The following is a 22,296-nucleotide window of genomic DNA, read 5'->3' as shown; positions in this document are numbered from 1 at the left end:
AAATGAACCTGGCTTTGAGAAGACTGGCAGAGAGCGTCCACCAGAGCCCCCAGCGCAGCCCTGGACACTGGGAGGCACCTAGTGACCATTCTCTCCAGTTACCGCAGGAAAGCCCACGGGAGCGGGAGCGCTCCTCCCCAGGGCGCCCTGCCCTCTGCCACTTGTTAGCCTCAATCCCTGAGGCTTCCCGTGTTATTAGTTTCAGGGCCCCTGATGACCCACCAGGGGCCAGGAGCTGCAGCTGCGAGTCGCTGGAGACCGTGGCCTCCCGCAGGCTGTGATGAGCGCAGGTGAAGAGGCAGCCTGGCTGGACTCACCTCGGAGAGGGCCTCTGCTCCCCGGGATCAGCTCTGCCACGGGGGGCACCTCCCGCCAGGCACACCCCAAAGTCTTGGATGGTGATGGGCCCCCTGCCTCATGGCGGGGGAGCCCCCCTTCATGGTTCTCTGTGGAATCCCTCTGATCCCTCTTAGGAAGTCACAAAGCCCTCTTTGACCAAGTGCCAGAAATTAATCTGGACGGAATTCCTGCCTCTTGGACCTGGAGGAAGCCGACCTGTGGCTGGGCCTGTGAAAGGACCGAAGAGGCCATTCCCGGCCATTCTCGGCCTGCTCCCCGCCCCAGCTTCACCTTCCCACTCAGGGGCAGGACGGCCGACACTCACGACCTCTCCAGGCAGCTCGGCAAAGGCTCCCGTGAACAAGCCTCAGAGAGACACGGGCCGCAGCCGACGGGACTGGACATGGATTCCGTCCAGGAGGTCACGGGGGCAGGGGTAGGGGGGAGCTGTCGCTCCCTCTGTCAACTCAGGGTGACCCCCACGGGCTGCGTGGAGAAGGGGTCTGCCCCGGGGGCAGTGACTGATTAGGGACGCCTGCCAGCAGCTCTCTGGGGGTGGGTGACACACGTGAGGTTTGCACGTGCCTTCTTTCTTCGAGAGCCCTGTCTTTTGGAAACTGTCTACACAAAGGGAAAGAGACCTTGATCATTAAAAAAGAATAATTAACACTGATCCAGTGCTTATTCACATGGTATGTGCCATTTCTAAGTTCTTTACTGCTATTAACCCATGTGACTCTCACAGCAACCCAAGAGGCTTGGTCTTAACGTGGTCCCCACTTTATTCAGGAGGAAAAAAAGAGGTCCACGGAGGAAAGCAGCCACTCCAGGGGTCCCACGGCCCATTCGGTGGGGGAGGAGCCAGGATTGGAACCTGGGCAGTCTGGGGCTAGAAATGTTTCTCTTGGGGGCGAATTAGCAACACGTGGAAAGAGTCACCAAAGAAAATACATCCCTGCTCTCTGCCTAGCACCCACTGTTCTGGAAATCTGTCCTGAAAGAGGAGTTCTAAAGAAGCGAAAGCCTGGCTACAGCGGATAGTCATGACTTCACTGTCTGTAACTGAGGAGGATGGGCACAGCCCAAATGCCCAAGAGCAGACCCTGTGGTCAGCTGTGCAGGACCTCCTCACAGATGTGACGGACACGCTGACATGTCTAAGGACCTGGCCACAGCTGCCAAGAGGCTGTGCAAAGGGAGACAGAGCCTGGAAGGGTATTAGGGGGTGAGACCAGGGAGCAAGGCGGTCACTGGCCTCGCTGTGGCTGTAAGGGTGTTCTCACCGCGCTAAAGAGGGCAGCAGCAGTGGGGCAGGGGGCAGGCCGCGTGGAAACAGCAGGAGGGGAGCACGGGTCGCCGCCTTCCCTCCGGACATGTCGAGCCCAGCGCGAATCACCCAAGAGCGCAGGGTCCGGGGGCCAGGAGCGAGGCGTGGGTGGGTGACAGCTGGGAGGCTCCAGTCCGGGGACCTGGGGGACACCGTGTGTCTGGGCAGGTGTGTGAGCGTGACCTTCCGGGGCCAGGCCCAGGGGGTCTGCCATGTCCCAGAAAATCAGCTCTCCCATCAAAAGCAGGGGATTGCCACGTCAGAGGTTAATTCACGCAATCCTCTCGGTGACGGCTGTGAGGCTTAGAGAAAAATGTAAAGCTCTCATGAAACGCCTCTGGAGACAGGATGCCAGGGCCCCTGGCACACGAGGCGTGAGGGCAGGGGCGACGGGGACGCTGCAAAGCCCGCAGGTGTGAGGCGGGAGCTGCCGGTGCGAGTGTGCATCTGTGCGCACACACGTGTGCAGTGGGACCCCGCTCCCAGGTGCTGGAGTCAAACCTGTGTTCGAGCCCCAGACCTGCCACTAAGGGCTGCGGGCCCTTGAGCAAGCGTGTTAACCTCTCGGCCTCGGCCTCTGCATCTCAGAGACGGGGAAACAGGAGGCCGAGGCCCCGTCTCGGGTGGTGGGGGCACCTCAGGGCGCTGAGCGAGGTGCTGGCATCGGCTCGGCACAGGAGGAGCGTGGTGTGGAAGCTGGATCGTGACACCATGAAGAACAGCTGCCCCTGGCGATGGCCTTCGTCCCCTGGGTCCCTTCATCCATGAGACGGAGGAGCTGGGACCACGCAGAACTGCTCCAGCAGGCATAGACAGGGCACTCCCAGCCAGGCAGTGCCCTCCGAGGACAGACTGCTCTCCCCAACCCCGATCTTACAGACACTCCACGGGGGCACCGTGAGGGCGGTGAGCACACGCTGGCTGCTCTGACCAGGGCACGTGTGGTGACGCTCCCACAGCCCTGGCAGGGCAGCCCGTCTGCACACTGACCTGTGAGCGAGGCGCTACTTAGTGATCTCCCCATTTCACAGACGAGAAAACTGAGGCCCCAGTAAACACACCCCACACCCAATGTACTCAAACACGGTCTCCCCGCAGCACACATGCACACACAGGCACAGACCCCAGCTTCTCGACCCACCTACTCTGTCCAGCAGAGGGACAGGCCCTGGACAGGGGTGACCGAGCGGCGCTGGCTGCCTCAGGGACTGGGGAAACTCTGCTCAGGGATGCAGGGGGTGGGCAGCGGCGTGGCTGGGTGGCCGACCAGGGAAGATGGGGGCCTGGACTGGGATTTCCCCAGCATCCCCCAGAGGGAAAATCACCTTGGTTTTCAAGACTTCTGGGCAATGGCCCAGGAACCCCTCTCAGGAAGAGAGAAGGTGTCTTTCAGAGCTGGAGGCACCAGAAGTGCCGGCTGCATGAAGCCGTCCTTCTCGGGGCTCCTTCAGGGCAGCTTAGGGCGTGTCTCCCCGCAGCCAGGTCCTCAGGGCCTGTCCCACACAGCTTGAGCAGCGGGCCTCTCGCCCTGAACCCAGGGACGGGCCCGTCTCCTCCCAGCTTTGTAAACACACCCTGGCCCCTTCCGCCCGAAGCACACCCTGGCTCTATCACACAGACCCAGCCTGGCCCCTCACAGCCTGACATGCAGGGACAGGCCTGTGTCCACAAGCCGTGGCTTCCAAGTGCATCTGAGACAGAAACGAGACCTAATTAACCCAGGACAACTGTTTATGCTTCCACATCCCCAGGGATCAGCCTCGGGGGCCAAACCCCCTAAACTCAGCAGGGCAGGGCCAGCCTCTCCAGGGAGCCCCAAGGACACTGCTCTGCCCAACCCAATCCTGTCCTCCTGCTCTGGGCCCCGGCGCCCCCCTGCACCTCCCTGACCCGCCTGCCCCGGGGCGGGAGCTGGCAGGAACAGCAGAGCTGCCTGCAGAAAGAAAGGGGCAGGGAAGGGGGGGAGCCTGGGACATTGAGGGTCACCCCCTGTCCCCTTCTGGGGGCCTTGGGATCTTGGACAAGTGTGGCTCGGAGTCCCTCACTTGCAAACATCAACAACAATGGACTATTTGGTGAGCCGAGATGACACTCAAAGCCCACTGCCCCTCGGGGGAAACGCTCCCGGTGGGCTGGGTCAGGGTGCGCTGGAGTTCAGAGCTGAGGCCAGAAGAGTAGCAGGACCCCCAGGATGGAGAGAGGCGAGGACGTCACACGGGTGTTGTTCACAGACTCTGCCTGTTGCCACAGCGCAACTGGAGGTCGATTCTAGAGCCGTGGTTCTCAAGCTTTATTGTTTTTCATTATGGTTCCCCTAAGGAGCCTATTAAGACACCTCCATCCCAATCTGCCCTGATCCCACTGAGGTTAAATTCTAGAAAACAAGATTCTGTTCAGTAGACTGAACTACATTTTCTACACACCACTGGAATAACTAGGTATCTTTAAGCCCCAAACACCGATTCTGGCCCCCTTGGAGGCAGTACCACACCTGTGGAGATCGCCCTGGCGGGTCCCAGTACTACTGGGTAAACACTCCATAAAGCTACGGGAACACAGCAGGTTAAGAGGTAGCATTCTTCACAAGCAGAAAGTTTTCCCTATGTTGTCCTGCAGCCACAACACGCACATGCATTGGGTGTAGGGGAAAAAGGACAAATACAACAGTTAGAGAATTTAAAAACTCAAGCTAAGGTTGTGGGATTTTGAATGTCCTTAATTTCGATGTTCTATTGATTTTAAGTTAAAGGTAGAGAAAAGCAAACGAAAGGAAAGAAAAATCCCAAATGGCCCGTGGTAAATACGGAGGAAGGAGTGGCGACATCAGGCAAGAGAACCAGGACACATCCCGAGTTGGGCCGAGAGGCGGAAGCTTGGGATTGGGCGCAGGTGACTCGGGCAGGATGTGGGGCAGCCCCTGGATCCACACTGCAATCTGCGTGTGACTATGCGCAAGTCACTGGACCTCTCTGAGCCCTGACACGTGCTGAATAAGGAACAGCAAAGCGCAGAGACACACTCTGTACCGGCAGGTACTCAGCAACTGCGTCTGACTGAACGAACTCTGGCTGGAAGCTGTGCAAACCGTGAGATGGATCGGCTACAGAGCCAGGATTCAAACCCCGGGTCTCCTGGCTCATTTCACCAGCCAGCAGTACCTCAAAAACACCTTAGGTCTCCTTGCCGTTTTATAAGGAAGGGGAGAGTGCCTCCGTTCCATCTCACCAAAACTGAGGGGCAAAGAGTCACAGGAATGAAACCAGGCTGCTGATGCTGAGAGATCACTGCCACCTGGTGGCAGCATACCTGAATTATTGGGGGGCGGGGGTGTCAAAAGAGAAAGATTACGAGCATTTCATCTGTGCTGTGCTTAGTCGTGTCCGACTCTGTGCGACCCCCTGGTCTGTAGCCCACCAGGCTCCTCTGTCCATGGGATTCTCCAGGCAAGAGTACTGGAGTGGGTTGTCACGCCCTCCTCCAGGGGATCTTCCCAACCCGGGGATCAAACCCAGGTCTCCTGCATTGCAGGCAGATTCTTTACCATCTGAGCCACCAGGTAAGCCCTACACACCCATAAGCCTACAACAAAAAGTGCTTAAACGGTGAGAATACAGGTCACCATCCATCCGCTGCAGAAGGACCGCTCACTGCTGGGCACTTGCTGATTCCTTGACACTTTGACCTGAGTGTGCTTGCTTTTGTTTTTTTGGCATGGACATCTACATACTGCTATATTTAAGAGGGATAACCAGCAAGGACCCAGCAAACAAATAAATAAAACTATGCTATGGAAAAATAATAAATAAAATTTAAGTGATTTAACAACCATCAACAAACCAACCACTGCCAAAATTGAGCAGACATCAGGTCTTGATGAGAACTGCTAGAAGCTCAGGGTTCCCCACTTCGGTACTTGCTCAATCAACTGTCTGAACCCCACATGCAATCCTTGTGCCTGAATTCGTACATTTCGAGCTTGTCAGCTTTAAATCACCCTTCCGGCTGTCACAGTCTCCCGAAGCTCCACTTTCCATGCCTACCATCTTAGTCATCGCTTGTAGCTGCGTAGTATTCACACATGTCACCAGTCCTGCCTTTCAGGAGTTCCCAGAGATTCCAGAAAGCGACTGGAGACAGTGTGGATCAGGGCAAGGCGGCAAGCAGAGTGGAGTCCACTCAAGACCACCTCCTCCTTGACACTGACCTTGCCACCTGTTCAGAGACGTCTCCCCAACCTGTCAGGTGGGCAGTGAGTCTCCATCGTGCTCCGAGAGAAAGCAAGGTGCTCACTCCCTGAGGACTCACGAGGGAAACACGCGAGGGAGGAGGAGCAGAAGAGGAAAGCTCCAGGCAGGTAGCCGCTGCCGTCCCCGGCCGCGGGGTGGCCCCTCCTCGCAGGGACCCCATCACGCCGCCCGTACTCCTCTCTGGTGGCTGGTCTGGCCTTCACCTCCCAGGCCTGCTGGCCGGTCCTGAGGCAGACCCTCCCTGCCTGTCCCGGGGCACCTGGCTGCAGAGATCAGGCCTCAGAGAGGATGTCCCTGCAGAAATCGAGGTCTGAGCAGCAGCTGCTGGCGCCACAAACGGGTGCCTCCCAGGGCCTTCCGCCCACATTCAGGAAGCCCCAGAATGGGCGAGGCCTGGGCATGAACCTAGTCCCGGGCCCTTACCGGCTGCAGGAGCTGGGCTCAGGTCTGGCCTTGCCTTCCCCACGGAGAAAATGGGAGCAATGATAACGAGCAGCCTGACAAGGGTCAAAGAGTCATGATGACGCAGGCGCTTGGTAAACGCCAGTCCCTTCCCTGTGCAGCCCCAGCTTGGAGACTCAGGCTCAGCCTCGGAGACGGCCACCCAGGCACAAGCGAGAGGCCCTGCCGCTGTCGGGCGGGGAGGAGGGGTGGCCGTCTGGGGACCTGGAATGTCAGTTTCCAGGGCTGAGTTTCTGTCCTCTGCCCAGCTGCGACGGGAGCCCCTCCAAAGGCGTGAGAAGAATGCTGAGTGTCCCCTGGTCCTCCCCACACGACACACAGCCTCAAACCCCGCCCAGGGCCAGCCGCTCAGCCCCACCGCGCTACAGCTTACTGCAAAGGTGCCGGCTCGGGATGCAGAGCGGTCATCCTAGCCACACCCTGCTGGCTCTGCAAGGCCTCCTGTGCTTGTTCTAAACTAAAAGGTCAGGAGGTGAGGGACAGGAGGCTGGGTGTGGGTCCTGAGGCACAGAGCAGAATGTGGACTCTCCAGGGCAGCGGGGACACTTCCCACAGATCTGGCCCCTGGGTCTTGAACACGACCAGTCAGGGACTAATTCAGCATTTGTGGTAGAGAGCTGGGGACCATCCCACACGGAGCTAGAACCCGAAAAGCAGGCCAAAGAACCACAGAGCGGAAAGGAAGGGAAGCCTGTGGAAATACAGCTGGACTTCTGCATCTCTGATAAATTTTCCTCTGCTGCCAACTTCGAAAGTCACTTTCAACTTATCACCTGGACTCCCTCAAGTCCTGCCCCCCAGAGCCGCTCAGGTGAGCTCCTGTTCTGAGAGCAAGCGGGTCTACGATCCTTCCAGAAGCCGGCACGCCACAAGGTTCCCAGGCAAAGCCAGGGGCCAACTGGGCAGGGACACAGCTTTGGCATCGCAAGGGGGCAAAGTATCAACCATCCAAGAGGGAGGTAGAGGCTTTCAGACAATGGGGCAAAGCGCCCAGGAGGTGAGAGACCCCTGCTCTCCAGCCTCTGGGTGACCAAGTGGCACCTCAAACGAGCAATGAGCCAGGACTTACCTTCCACTGCAGAGAATGGAACCACTGGTCTCGCAGGTAGCTGTTGGCGGCCTGCAACGAGAACAGGACAACGCGGGTCAGTCACCAGCCTGCAGCATCTCAGGGCATTTTACGGGCCAGCATGAGGTCCTGCACCAGGCTGAACCCCTCGTGTGTAAAACCAAACCAGAAGCGGTCACCTGGTGGACTCATCTGAAATAAGACACAGCTCTTGCCTAGCGCTTATTCTGCTGGGCAGACGCTGGTGGCTGTAAGAGCTTCAACTGCACACGAATCTCAGCATTTTCAGGATCAGAGAAGGGGCCGGGATGAGTGGGGAAGAGGCACGGGGCGAGGGGGTGATGGGGATGAGCTGCCTGGGTGCTCCAGGCGCCAAGCATTTGCCATCCGTGTAATCTGTCCTCCGAGGTGGGCAACGCTCTATTTCACCAAGGGAAAAACTGAGACCCTGAACGCTCACGTCAACTGACCGCATTTAAACCCGCAGCCTGGCTTCCAAGTCTGTGGGTTTAACCACCACACCCCCTGCCAACTGCAGACAGCCACTGTAGAGACCAGGCGGCCTTGGCCTCAGGCAGAACTAGTAGATGTTACACATCCCCGTTCGGGGAGCTCGGCCTTCCAAGACCGACACCACGCCAGCTCCGAGCCTCCGGGCCACTCGGGGTCGGACGGTTCTCACTCCCAATTCCAGCACGTCTGCTGATGACAAGTGCAGTATTCACGGCGGGTCTGCCAGGCGCTGGACGCTAGGCCCTACGCCTGGACGAGCTCATCCTGTCCTTAGGTCAACGCCGGAGAGTGGGCACACCAGCCGTGGTGCAGACAAGGAAACTGAGGCTCAAGAGATTGAACTCATCCCCCAGGGGCTCACAGGCAGCAAGGGAGGGGGGCCAGCGCCTGGACCCAGTGGTCTGACTCACGGTGAAACCGCAGTGTGACGGCATCTCACGTCTGCCGCTGGCCACCCCCGGGGCAGAAATGTAGCGCCCGGCCCCTGCCTGAGCCCCAGCCCACTGTTCTGAGTGGCCACAGCCCTGACGGGCGAGGGACTCTGACAAAGACCAGAGCCTCTCTCCAGGCAGGAATGCCTGCCTTCTCTTCCTGAGACACACACACAGACAGACACACAAATGCACCCACTGTGTGCATCCTGGGGTCACCCTCATTCAAGGGGATTCAGCTCTTACAGATGACCTCCCCTGATCCCCGGTAAGCCACAAATGAAACCCCAGCTGCTCACCCAGGCCAGAGTTTGGGGAAGTCTCTGAGCTGCAGAAAATGAACCAGTTCAGTGGCCCATGGAGCTGGGAATCGGGCTTCTGCGGGCAAGCTTGGAGATGCGTTTGACACCCCAAGCAGCTCCACACCAGCACCTTGAGGCAACGTGAGTGTGTGCTTCTGCTCTGAGTCGGGGGAGTAGGCTGGAGGGCACCCTGCGCAGGACGCAGGACCCTCTGCAGTAGCTGAGTCTCCAGAAGCCCCGGGTTCAAGTCCCCTGAGGACCCAAAGCCTGCGACACCTGACCGGTGCAGGGCAGGCCCAGCAGCCCCCGCGGAGGGCCCGTGGGGGGTCACCTGCTGGTGCTGACCGAGCTGTGCTCTCAGGACAGGTCGTGGACTTCAGGGTGACCAAACGCAGCCCACACTCAGGAAGAGCGGGGCAAGACCCCAACGATGAGAGCGTCCGTGGAGACCCACTGAGCACGGCGCCCCGCGTGTGCTAACAGCAGGGGTCAGGGCAGGACGGCCACGGCCAGCGCCGTGCTGACAAACCTGTAACAGCAGGCGCCCCTGGACGAACAGCCCCGATCGCGGTGGGCGCGGACGTCCACATGGACGCCCCTTGGCCGACTCCAGCCTCCCAGGGCACGTCCCTGAACCAGAGTTAAGGCAGGATCCTGGTGGCTCTCGGGAGCTGGGACAGGCGGGAATGAGCCACTCCAACATGATTCAGACCCACAACCATTTCTCTGCTTTTCAACACACTGAGGTGATCAGGGACAGGGGAGGTGTGGCGTGTCGAACGAGGGGCCTCCAGAGACTGTCCACGTCCCAATCCCCAGGAATGTGTTCAGTTCAGACGCTCAGTCATGTCCCAACTCTTTGCGACCCCATGGCCTGCAGCACGCCAGGTTTCCCTTTCCATCACCAACTCCCAGGGTTTGCTCAAACTCATATCCTTTGAGTCGGTGATGCCATCCAAGCATCTCATCCTCTGTCGTCCCCTTCTCCTCCTGCCCTCAATCTTTCCCAGCATCAGGGTCTTTTCCAATGAGTCAGTTCTTTGCATCAGGTGGCCAAAGTATTTCAGCTTCAGCTTCAACATCAGTCCTTCCAATGAACACCCAGGCCTGATCTCCTTTAGGATGGACTGGTTGGAATGTGTTACCTTGTTGCAAAGGGACTTTGTGGATCAAGTCAAGGACCCTGACCTGGGGAGACTACTCCAGCCCCTCTAGGTGAGTTATGAGGGTCTATATAAGAGGCAAACAGGAGGTCAGAGAGTCAGAGATGTAAACAGAGCTTGGAATGACGTGGCCATGAGCCCAGGGATGCAGGTGGCCTTGAGAAGCTAGAGATGGATTCCTCCCTAGGGCTTCAGATGAACCAGTCCTGCCCACACTTGGGAGTTTAGCCCAGTGAGACACGTGTTGAATTCAGATCCCCAAAATGGTTAAGATACAAATCTGTGCTGGCCTCTTTTTTTTTTTTGTAGAATCTCAGTTCCCTGACCAGGGATCAAACCCGGGCCAAGAGCAGGGAAAGCCAAGTCTTTACCCCCACTTCAGCAGGGAATTCTCAAACCTGTGCTGTGTTAACCACCATAGTCAAGGTACTCTGCCTTTTGGCAGCAGGTGTGACCCCACCACCTGCTCTCTGTACTGCTGGGCCCCTGGGAACCTGCCTGGGGAACCTGAAGGCGCCACGCTGATGAAGGGAGAGGCTCCGGTCAGGGCGAGGCCCCCACCCTGCAAACAAAAGGGTGGGCCAGAAATTTGCTCCAGGAAAGGGGAGGCGACTTCTGTGACACCCTAGCAGTCGCAACCCCCGTCTCGATGCTGGAGACAGGGAGGCCACAGCAAGAGCAGGCCCTCCCGCTCCTTCCTCCGGCTGGTCGAGTTTTGGAGGACAGAGGCCGTGCGGGGACGTCCGGAATCCCAGGGCGGGCATCTCAAGGCGCCGTCCGGGGGAAGGCAGCGCGTTCAGAGTGGACAGAGTCCCCACGCTGCCGCGGGGAGGGCCAAGCCTGGACAACAGCCCCCAGCCCAGACGACCGCCCCCAGCCCCACCACGGGGGACCCAGGGCGCATCTCTGCGTCCTGAGTGAAGCGGGGCCCAGCCTGGGAAAGAGGCCCTGGAAGCAGGCTCTGGCGGGCGCCAGCCTCTCCTGGCGATAAATCTTTCGAATCCTACAAGGGCCTCGTTCCAGGCAAATTCTGCCTAATTTCCTCTTTGAAAGTTGCCAAGTTCCCTCTCATTGTTGTATTGTCTGGAGAGGTGAGAAAAACAGCCAAGGGTGCACGGTGGGTGACCGTTCCCAGGTTCGCCCTCCCCGCCCCACTTCTTAGGGGAAAAAACAGCACGTGCTGTGCCGCCGGAAAAGGTCTCTCTCTCCAGCTTCCAGTAAGGAGGGCACCCGCCCTGTCCTGCCCCAGCTGCCAGCGTTTGGGGTAAACAGTGGCCTGGCCTCCCCTGGGGGGTTTCGGGAACGTCACTGAGATGAGCAGGTCTCGGAAACCGTTCCAGAAAGCAGCAGCACTCTCGAGAAAGTGGGGCTGGCAGGGATGGGGGTGGGGTCCCCTTGCTCCTGGTCTTGCCTGAAACCTTGTTGTCCGAGCAGTGGGCTCTGTCCGCTTTCTCATCAGTGACTGGACAGCCACAGAGGAGGCAGAGATCCCTGGGAGATGATCCGGGTCTTCATCTCTGCTCCGCGACTCCACGGGCCGGCAAGGAGCACCCCCCGCCCCCCTGCCCGGCACCGTTCATGGGCTCATGGAGTTACCCCTCACGATGAAATGCCAGCAGACAGGGCATTAGGAGAAGAAAGATAAATAGGTCCTTTCTGCACCCGGGGACTCTAATAACATGCCATTAGGGAGCTCACACTGAAACACACAAAACATCCACAAGCACGCCAGTCGGACCCAGGCTGAAGGGCTGGCGCCTTTGTCTGCTGACTGGACCTGCAGGCATGTTGCGTGGTGTCTCTGAGAAGGGCAGGAGGACCATCTCCCTGAGAGCGCTTGTCCTTTGCTTTTTAATATTCATTTATTTGGCTGCACCAGGCCTTAGTTACAGCATGCAGGATCTTTTTCTGTTTTTTTTTTTTAGTTTCGGCATGCGGGGTCTTCAGTCCATGGCATGTAGGATCTAGTTCTCGGACCAGGGATGGAAGCCGGTCCCCCTGCCTAGGGGGCCTGGAGTCTTAGCCACTGGACCACCAGGGAAGTCCCCTGCAAGCATTCCTGAACCTTCCCTGAACTCAGGTCAGTTCCCAGGGGGTCTGAGTGAGGCACCAGCTCAAATTCTCACAAAGCAGCTACGTAAGGATGAGGGGTAGGGAGCGGAGAGGGAAAAAAACGGAGAGCAGAGGAGAGACTTAGGTCAGGACGCACAGAGAAGGGGCCGGGGGGAGAGGCAGGCCTGGAGAAAGACCCCAGGGGGGAAGCAGAGAGTGAGGTGCATCAAGGGACCCCCAGACACCGCCCTGCCGCAGGATGGACCCCTACGCGGGAAGGCAGGGGCGCTGGGGGCCCGCAGGCCACCTGCTCTGAGGCTGTTCCTGCGGGGGCAGCAGGGGTCAGGGTGAGAAGTCCTGGGGTCTCAGCCCCGTGTGCGGATGGGAGCCGTTTGCAGGACTGAGCCACCCGGACATGGCACCCGGACATCCTGAGCACCCAGAGCGAGGCCGGAGGACACAGGAGCCGCCCTCTTGATTCATTACCTTGGACTTAAGCGCAGACGACCCTGTGCGTCTGGCGGCCGCTATGGGGCCAGCACGGCTCAGGGCGGCACCCGGGTGCAGCGTGGCCTTGACCCCCGGCGCCCCTCGCTGCCGCACTCGGCCCCCATCCCCCACCCCCGCCAGGACGTGGGGACTGCCATCACATCCCTGCTCTGGGCCCGTCCTGTGACTCTGGACAAGCCGCCCAGCAGGGGATCCCGCCGACCAGCAGGAGAGCCAGCGCCCGGCCCACCACCTCAGGGGCCACCCCATCACCACGCGGGCCTGCAGACTGCAGCCCAGCCTCGAGACTGCTTATACAGCTAGGTGGCCGCTCGCTGCCCGTGAACCACAGGAGGGCGAGGAAGAGGGGATGACGGGGGCGGGGGTAGGGAAGCAAGCTGGGAGGGACCCTGGGGACGGCGGGGCTGCACCCACCTGGCCGCCGCCAGCCAGGCCCCAGGAGCGCAGATGGGAGGCCCCCACGGGATCAAAGGGACACTCGGGCAATGCCCTGCCCCTCTGTCTGAGGGTCCCTCCGTGGAGGATGCTGCCCGCTCTAGCCCCAGAGCACTGGGAGATGCCCCTGCCAGGGACAGGGCAATTACAAGGCTTCCCTCGGGCCTGCCTGCCTGCCTGGGGGTCTCACGGATGCCCCGTCTGCTCGGCCAGCAGACCAGTCCCTCGACTGCCCCCCACCTCTCGGGAGCTCTCGGCTGCTGCCTGCGGCCCTCAGGACAGCACTGTGGCTCCCTCGCTCGACTGACATGACCCGTGGGGCCTGGCTGCCTGCAACCCGACAATTCTGGGCTCATATTTAGGGCCTGCACCACCACCCCCTCCTGTCTGCGGCAGGGACCCCCCACACCCACACTCTCAGTGGGCTCTCAGTCCCTTGGGTTTCCAACAGGGACTCAAGTCAGGACTGCTCGTCCAGAGGGAATGGACTCTCATCTCCTGGAGGACAATTTCCCTTTGCCTGTCTTTCAGGAACGTTTTCTTTCTAATACTCTCACACCCCCTCCTCCCTCTGCCCACAGTGGGCATCCCATCCTGGCACACTCCGACTCACCCTTCTACCCCCAGCTCTAGCGTCACCACCCACAGGGAGCCTTCCCTGGGACCTCCAGGGTGACAGCGAGTCCCCCAGCCCTCGGGGACAGGCCTCGATTTCAGCTGCTACCTCTGGGGGGTTTGTTTGTGGCTTTGTCTCCCCGGGGGCCTGACTCACCTCCCCACCCCCCGCCCACACAGAGGACAGCAGGCTCGGGGCTCTGTGATTCCAAGGGGATCTTCTCAGCCCCCTCCCTCTCCGCTTGCTATGGACTCCCGAGTATTGCCCTCCTCGCCCCCAGACTCCCATCACTGCTCCCCCCAGCGCAAAGGGGCCAGAGCTGACCACTCCCTTCACAGAAGGTGCAACCATCACAGAGGGGCAGGAAGGATAGAAAGGAAAGCGCTGCTGGCTGGAAGTCAGGAGGGAAAAGGGGAGGGCAGCTATGAGAAAACCTGCAGGGTGTGAGAGATTTAGGAAGAAAGCAGACAGGCAGTGTCCTCTGAGGGATGGCGGGAAAGGCTGGAGTCTTCCTGAAGGATCATGAGCTGTTATGCTCAGCTTCTGGCGCTCGACATTCCTCAGAGGCCAAACTGTGTGCCTCTCGGCTCCAGCATTGTTGAATAATCTGGTGGCCACTTTTGGAACAAGTTTTAGGGAGCATCTCTGTGGGCTCAGAGCAGTCTCCCAGGAGAGACACAGTTAGAAAGAAAACGTTCCTGAAAGACAGGCAAAGGGAAATTGTCCTCCAGGAGATGAGAGTCCATTCCCTCTGGACGAGCAGTCCTGACTTGAGTCCCTGTTGGAAACCCAAGGGAAAGCGACACTGGTAGGCCATTGAAAGCCGACAGGAGGGGGCTGAGAAAACCCCCCTCGAGTCACGGGGGCAGGGACCCCCTGAAATGACAGAGCGTGCCTCGTGTATGGACTGCAGCAGCCGTGTCATTAGTTTTGCCTCAGTTCCTTCCTTGGTGGACCCGCCTCTCCCCACCCACGAGGTCCTGGCAGGGCTGTCAGAGTACACGGCTGCCTGTGCTAAAGGTGGGCGTGCAACGCAGGGCAGGTGTCCCCCCGGGGGGTGAATCAGATTACAGCCAGCCAATCAGAATCTTCCAGGGGACTTGATAGGAAAATACTGAAAGGAAAGTGGGCTCTCACATTTTTTAAGGATTACAGACTCCAAGAATGCAGCCCGAGGCTGCCAGATGTCCGTCTTTCCCATCACGTGGGGAGCCTCTGCCTGACAGCGAAGCCAGCACACAGAAGCAAAGCCAGGAGATGGAGAGATCAGACGTTCATGAGCGCCTCTGACTCCTGGGTCCAGCTGTGCCTGAAGTCCACTCTCAGACTGCCCAGGCACAGCATCAAATTCTCTTCCTGCTTCAGATCACTCGAACAACATCTGCATCATTTCCAACCAACAGCCCCTGACCAATACACACAAAACGTGCATTGTTTCCCAAGGAGAGGGCTCCTACTTCCATCAGGGCCTCAACAGGAAAAGATTAATGAAAAGTGAGAAACCTCCTCACTCACGGTACAACAGAAAGTAGCACATCTGTCGCTTACTTGGTTTTTATAGCCTTATAAAGCCTGTGTCTCTGTGCCTCGGTTTCCTCATCTGTAAAATGGGAGACCAGAAAACCGGAGAAACCAAAACACAGCGTGGGAAGCTCCTCAGTGGGGACACGTGTGCAGCGGAGCCCAGTCTGTGCACACTCCCTCTTCTGCTCCCTCAGTGAGCCCCGATTTACACCTTTCCTGTACTCGGAGGGAAAAAAACCACTGCAAGTCAAACAGGCTTTCCTCTGGATAGCTGCCGTCTCCGAGGGGGAGGAGGAGGGTGCTGAGCAGGGACGGAGCCAAAAGTGCATGTTCATGTTTACGCGCCCTACCTGCAGCAGGACAGTTCCCCCAGGAATTGTGAGCTGTAAACAGTACTTCGGGGCGTTCTCCCAGGACAGCAGCTGAACGTCTTCAATGGCGCTGTAGGAGACTGAATTTTCCATGTACCCAGTTGGCTGCAGCAAAAAAAGAACAGAAAGACATACGTTGGTTATGAGATCAGGCACAATAACTGCCTTGGAAAGCATTCTCGCTTTAGCAATGAGCACGCTGAGCTGGTACAGACGCCTGGCAACTTTGGAGACTGAAGGAGTTCGTCTTTCCTGGCCGGCGGCATTCAGCTGGAGGGGAGGGGCCGTGGCGGACACCCACCCATGTGTTTTGGGAGGTGTGCGAGGCCTGGGCACTGCTCCTCCCAGTGTCTGCGGGGCCCAGCGTGGCCGGAGCCGGGACCGCTCCACCTTTCACCGTGTCCCAGCCACCACCCTCCCCCGCCCAGGAAGCGGTCACAGCCCCCTGCCCTCCGGACTCCCCTCCTGTCTCCCGCTGCAGACACATGTTCCCACTTGGCACTCAGGGCCGCGTTCTGAGTCAGCAAACTCGATCCCTCCACGCCCCTGCTTGCATCTGTCAGGGGCTCCAGGTGACCCGACCACGAACTCCACCCCCGGGCCCCCTGCGTCTGACCTCGTGCCCGCCCCAGCCCCACCCCACTTCTCTCTGCACGCCAACACTGGTCTGCGGACGGCACTCGGCCTGCCCCGTGTCCCCAAAAGGGGGAGACTGGTGAGGGTTATCACTGCTCAGTGCCACGGTGAGGGTGGGGCGAGCGAAATTCACAGTCGCTCACGGCTGAGTGAGCTCCTCTGTCACGGAGAGGAGGTGCCAGGCACCCAGAGGCCGCGTCCTTGGCACTCGGGGCCCGGGAAGCCAGACTTCAGCAGCGTCGGAGGCGAGCGTGGCCCAGCTGGGAAGGGGGACAGCTAACACCCCCCACCGTCTGACACAGGCCGAGCCTCCCTGAGCACGCGGCAGGAGCAAGCACCTTTGACTCTTATGACCGTGCCCAGAGCAGGGGGCGGGCTGTCCCCGCTGCACAGGTGAGGATGCCGCGGCTCGGGACCTGACTGGCCCAGGGCCGCCTGGCTGCTGGCTCAGGGATCTCCAACCTGATCAGTTAAGCTCTGACACAAGCAATGTGAAGTCTGGGGCCCAGCAAGCGAATTTCACCCGCAGGACTGGGGACCTCCGTGAGGCTTTTTCTTTAATTAAATTTTTTAATTGAAGTATAATTGCTTTATAGTATTGTGTTGGTTTCTGCCCACCAAGTTGTTTATTTTCAATTCCTATCGGCCAAAGCTGAGATATGGTGGTGATGGTGGTTTAGGAGCAGAAAAGGGTTGAAGGCTTAAGCTGCCTCAAATTTCCCTGATACGATCGGCTCCCACGCTCAGGTAGTCAGAGGGACTGATGGATCAATTCATTCATTCACTCACTCACTCCGTCAGTCACCTAACAGACACTTAACTGAGCACCTGTTAGCTTCCCGGCCCCGCGGGCTGGCTGTTGTGGGATCTAGCAGTGAACGAGACAGCAGCCCGGCGGGGCACAGAGACAACAGACAGACAGACACAAACACCCAGCGATGGGAGAGTGGCGAGTGCTGCACCGGAAACCAGGACCGCCGGCGTGTCGGGAGTGGGAGAGCCGGGGCACCCAGGAACGAGGGAGGGAAAGCGCATCTTGGCCCGGCCACGGCCAGTGCAAAGGGCCGGGGGCATTCACGCGGGGCGGAGTGAGGCAGGGCAGGTGAGAAAGGCTGTGGAGAGGCGGGCAGGCTGCATCTGGAGGCACAGGAAGGCCCGGCGGGGTTCCGGGAACGGGTGCCCATGGGCGGGAGGGGCAGGGCTGCGGGGTGCTCTCCCAGCGTCCCTGGACTCTGCTGCATGGACCGAGTGGGCGGAAGCAGGAACAGCCTGGAGCCACCTCCTTGGGGCCAGATGAGCCAAGAGGCCGCTGAGACTGAGGTGGGAGTGGGGAGCCAAGTTCACCCGGCCCTTCTCTCCGGCCCATGGCCCACCCCTTGGCACCAACCCAGGCAGCCTCAGTGTCCAGCCAAGACGGTTTGCCAATGCATCCCAAAGGCAACCACGTGGGTTCCCCGTGGCCCCTCTGCCCTGCTCCACAGCCCTGCACCGTCACGTTCTCAATATTCTGCATAAATGACTCAGCCCTGACCGCACGTCCTGTCCTGAGAAGCCCAGCGGCACCAGGGGCCTCGGGGATTCATGTGAACAGGCTTGTTGTGCTTCCCGCTGACTGTCTCTGTGCTGGCGTTTTCAGCACAATGCGAGTGGGAGCGTTCACCTGCCCTGTTTCACATGTCTGATGTTTAGGAGGTGATGGGTATACCTCCTTAACAAATGCAGGAAGATTTTCCTAAGTAAAAAAATGCCCATCCACACATAACATACATGGGAAGAGGTTGTGGTTACTAGTTTTACATATTAAATTAAAATTTAAAATAAATTAAAGAACTCTCCTTTAGAAAGCAATGGCGCCTGGATGCCTGGATGTGCTGAAGGTCTTTCTTTCCTTGACAGCCCACAGCCACATCTCTGCCTTTTCCTGGTCTGGCTGGTTCCTAAACCTCAGCCCATGGTCCCCTTGATGCACAGAGAAGCCAGAGAACGTGGGCTAGGACGCAGTCACTTTGGCATCTAGAAAATCACTGGGCCAACCCAGCGACGGATACAGAAACCCATTAGAAAATCCCACAGCAGTAGGGTGTGAGCACACGGGGTGGATCTGATTATCAAGCGAACGGCCAGTTTGGAATCGCACCTTGGGCACGTGAGCAGACAGCCTGGACGCTTCTATTTCCCACCACGGCTTCCTAGAGACTGAGACGTGGAGAGGCCCCGCGCTGCCTGGCGCCCACCCCCACACCAAGCCCGTGGGAACACGCTCCAGATGACCACGACAGGTGGGACTTAGTATGATGGGGGGACAGCTGACCACCTGTGCCTGCTTTTTTCATGACCCGGCTGCAGCTGTCTCAAGGTGGCCTTGATTAGAAGTTTCAGCACAAGCATTTTTGGGAAACATTGGATATAAATAAACACATACTGTTTTTTTTTTTTTTAAAAAAAAGCAGATGTATTGCTGTTTGAAGTAGTACTGGCAAAAAGCAAAACTTGGAGAATTACTGAGTTCTGTGTTTGAGCCACTTACTTGTGGGTCTCTGTGTAAGTTACTGCACCTCTCTTGATACCATTTCTGCCAATGGTAAAATGAGAATTTATTAGGTAAAATAGAATTTAAAGGGGATACAATCTGTTAAAGGCTCAGCACAGCATCTGGAACACACTGAAAAACTCAATAAAAATAAACTATTGTGAGAAACACTAAACTTTTTTTGTCTCCAGGATCCTCCTCCCCTAAAGCCATAATTCTAGTCTAATTGTGAGAAAAAACATCAGACAAACCCCAACCGAGTGACAGTCCTCAGAACACCTGAGCGGTGCTCACCAAATACAAGGTAAGTCTGAGCATCTGTCCCCTCCACGTCTATGCAGACATGATGACTAAATGGACTGGGGGCCCATATGAGATGCTGGGGCAAAAAAACAACATTAGGGGAAAACTAAGGAAACCAAAGTGTGAACTTCAATAACAGCACATCAATATGAGTTCATTAGCTGTGACAAACGTCTCATGCTTTTGTAAGATGTTAACAATTGGGGGGGCGGTGGTGGAGAATTTTCCTGGTGGCCCAGTGGTTGAGACTCTGCACTCCCAAGGCAGGGGGCGTAGGTTTGATCCCTGGTCAGGGAACTGAAACTCTGCATGTCCCACAGCAAGGTCAATCCCGCCCCCCGCAGACGAAAACACAATCGGGGAAAAGGGGTGTGGGGTATATGGGAACTCTCTGTGTGTCCCTGCAGCTTTCCTTTGCATCTCAAACTGTCCTGACATAAAAGGCTCACTAAGAAAAGCGCACCGCTGCTGCCGCCAACACTTGTCAGCATTGTGGATAGACCCTGCACGGGAGCCTGAGGTCTGTGAGGGGAACGGGCAGGCCTGGACTGGAAGCTCCCGCCCTTCTCTGGATGCTGGTGTGAGGCTGCGCAGACCGAGGACCTCCTTCATCCCGGGTACTTTCACACTGCCGGGACGATTTTACAGAGGACTGATAATTCCCTGGTAATCTGAACACGACGATCAGGGCTATGGCGGAGGAGATTCCTGCATGGGGTAGAGGCTGAGTTACCTAGAAAGGAAAAATTAAATTCTCTGCTTGAGGGGCGTGAAGAAAACCTGCTCTAAGAGGTGTTCTTAAGAGAACATCAAGCAGATTACGAGTTATCATACCGTGCGGCTCCATTTGTATGACATCCTGGAATACACAAGAACTACAGCGACGGCTCAGACCAGTGGTGGCCAGCAGGGGGGCGAGGGGACTGGTTACCGAGGGGCACGGAGGAGGGGGGCGGGGGCACCTCTCGGGGCAATGGAAACAGTCTGTCTCAACGATGGTGGCGTTACCTGACCGCACACACTCGTCAAAGTAAACAGATGCGCACGCGCAAACAGTGGAGTTCACCAAATGTAAATTACAACTCAAACCCGACTAAGAGGCAACGCACGAACGTCCAAGGTAATTTGGGAGATGATGAATAGGACGAAATCTCTCAGAATCGTTACCAAGACCGCTCACGAGCACTTTGGTAGACCACCTGTGTTACTTTTTAACACCTCACTTTTTGAAGGTCCATATAGTTCTGTAACTTGCCTTTTCCCACACAATGCTGCAGCATATGCCCACCCCATCTTCAGAGCTACCATTTTAGGAGCTGGTAAGTATTCCACCCCGCGCGTCTCATCGCCACACCGCGCCCCCCCACCAGACAGCGCGGTGGTCCCGCTCCGTGCTAACATACACAGCGCCACAATGGGCGTCCCTGTGAAGCACGCTTTTCTGCCCCGTGTTTAGGATTAGAATTTAGAATCCTTAGGCCAGATTCCCAGAAATGGAATTACTGGGACAAAGGGTAAGAGCATATTTTATGTTGCTGCCAAACTGCTCTCATTAAGGAGAAATTAAGGAGAGCTGGGGGGCCCTGGCTAAGACCGGGGGCCCTCACCCTGGGCCACCAGCTTGACTGGGTCCTGTGGGCCGCTGCTCCGGCCCCACCTGGCCTCTGCGGGCCTGCAGTGTAACCGCAGGGAAAGCGTGCTGGTGGCTCAGAAGTCTGCCGGGGGTCCTTCTGTGGGGTGGGGCGGGGTGGGGTTGGGGGGGAGGTCCTTCCGCAAGCAGGGTCCTCGCTCCTGGGGAAGCTGGGGGACAAGTCGGGGTGCCTCTGTCCTTTTGCTTTCAGAGACTGATGAGGGGCCAGGTGGGGGCCCTGGTGTAGACAGACCGGGAAGAGACCATGGCCACCATCCCCCCGCCGACACCGCCCCCCCCCCCCCCCCCCCCCCCCGCCGACGCCGCCCCCGCTCCAGCTTTTGCTTCTGAGATGAGCTTCTTCCCTGATCATGTAGCACCTGGACCTGCTGGAGGCAGCAGGCCCTGGAGAGACATCATCAAGGTCCCCAGGGACCCCCAAAGGCCTTCAAAGCTGACATTCCAAACCCTGTGCCTTCTCGGGTTTCCCGTGAGGCAGGGAGCAGGGTGACCACAGCCGCCCTCCCCCCTCTCCCAACAGCCTCTGACCTCGGGCCCCTAATGCTGGCAGGATGTCTCCAGGCTCCGCCCCGCCTCCGCCTTTCTGGGGAACCCCTCCCTCCTGCCCAGGGCTGCCTGCCTGCTGGTTTCCATGGGGATTTCTGTAGAGGCGAGTGAGAATCATGACTTCCGCAGGCCCCAAAGATGAGGCTCCGGGCTGATTCAAGACACAAGAAGGAAAAGGGCCTCTAGCACAAACATTCTCCAAGGCCCTGCATCACCATGGATTGCTCCAAAAAGGTGGATCAGAGAGGAGCACTCTGGCGTGCAGGAGGTCACTGGCCGGCTCCAGATGACCAACGCCAAGCAGGCCTTCATCAGTTACGGATGTTTGGTCTGGGGTCTTCCCCAGGAGCTCTGGGCTGCCTGCCCCGGGCCTGCCCACCTCGCCCTGTCCCATCAACCACCCCCGCAGTAGCCCAGGCCTCCCTGGGGGCCAGGAAGGGTCGCCCAGGGGGCTGTGGGATCTGCGGGACAGAAGGAAGAGCCACCGGCCTGCCGGTCCCTGCTGCACAGACCTCGACAGAGCAGAGGCCGGGCCGAGAGGGCAGGCCCAGAGTCCGGGGCCGGCCAGGGCTGCTCTCCATGGACTGCGCTCCACAGAGAGTCAGGAGGCCCTTTCAGGCTCATTAATCACGAGTCCAGCCATGGCAGCTGCCCCCTTTTATGGCCAAACGGCTCAAGAAGTTTAATAATAGAGCTGAGGGCTGATACTTCCACGTTCAGACCCTTCCAGCCCCGGCCACCAGCGTGGGCATGGGAAGCCAGATGGAAATCGGGGCCCTGGGGGTGCCGTGCCACCCTGGGGCGTCTTTGATAGGAGCAGCCAGTGAGGCTCTCGAGGGCCAAACTCAACATCAGCACACGGCCAACCAGCAGGTGGGCAAACGTCCCAAGGATCACAGACGCCCCAGGGGCCTCCTCACTGACTCTTCACGAGGCCCCTGGGAACCGGGAGTGGCTGGCGCCCCCATCCACTAGAGGGGGGCCTGCGGCAGCCATGGCCGCTCAGCACAAAGGCCACGTCGCTGACTCAGAGGCCAGGTCTGGCCCACGGTGCCACGTCCCCTGCCTGTTCCGTGAGGCGATGGCCCAGGAGCCCCAAGGTGACCAGAGGGTGCCTCTCGATGAAGGCACCTCTCGATGAGGGCAGTGGGGGAGGGGTGTGTGTCACGGGTACACACAGCTAATGACAGAACGGGGTGATAAGTGCCCCGGTGCAGACGTGAGGTACAAAGGGCAGGCCCGGGGGGAGGAACGCTCTGCAACACTGGG

The 22,296-nt window shown here is 58.4% G+C and overlaps 1 protein-coding gene across 1 annotated transcript in view; it reads right to left on the bottom strand.

The window, feature by feature from the left end:
* Positions 1-22,296, bottom strand: part of CMIP (c-Maf inducing protein) — a 203,473-nt gene that overhangs the window by 60,131 nt on the left and 121,046 nt on the right. Inside the window, exons 2-3 of the mRNA XM_061138137.1 lie at positions 15,341-15,466; positions 7,445-7,495 (exon numbers count right to left, since the gene is read on the bottom strand). Coding sequence (XP_060994120.1) covers positions 7,445-7,495; positions 15,341-15,466 — 177 coding nt within the window. The remainder of the gene's footprint in view (positions 1-7,444; positions 7,496-15,340; positions 15,467-22,296) is intronic.

The sequence above is a fragment of the Dama dama genome, chromosome 4 (assembly GCF_033118175.1).
Source record: "Dama dama isolate Ldn47 chromosome 4, ASM3311817v1, whole genome shotgun sequence".
Taxonomy (NCBI): Eukaryota; Metazoa; Chordata; class Mammalia; order Artiodactyla; family Cervidae; genus Dama; species Dama dama.
Note: the sequence above shows the minus strand (reverse complement) of the source record. Positions and strands in the feature narration are given on the sequence as shown.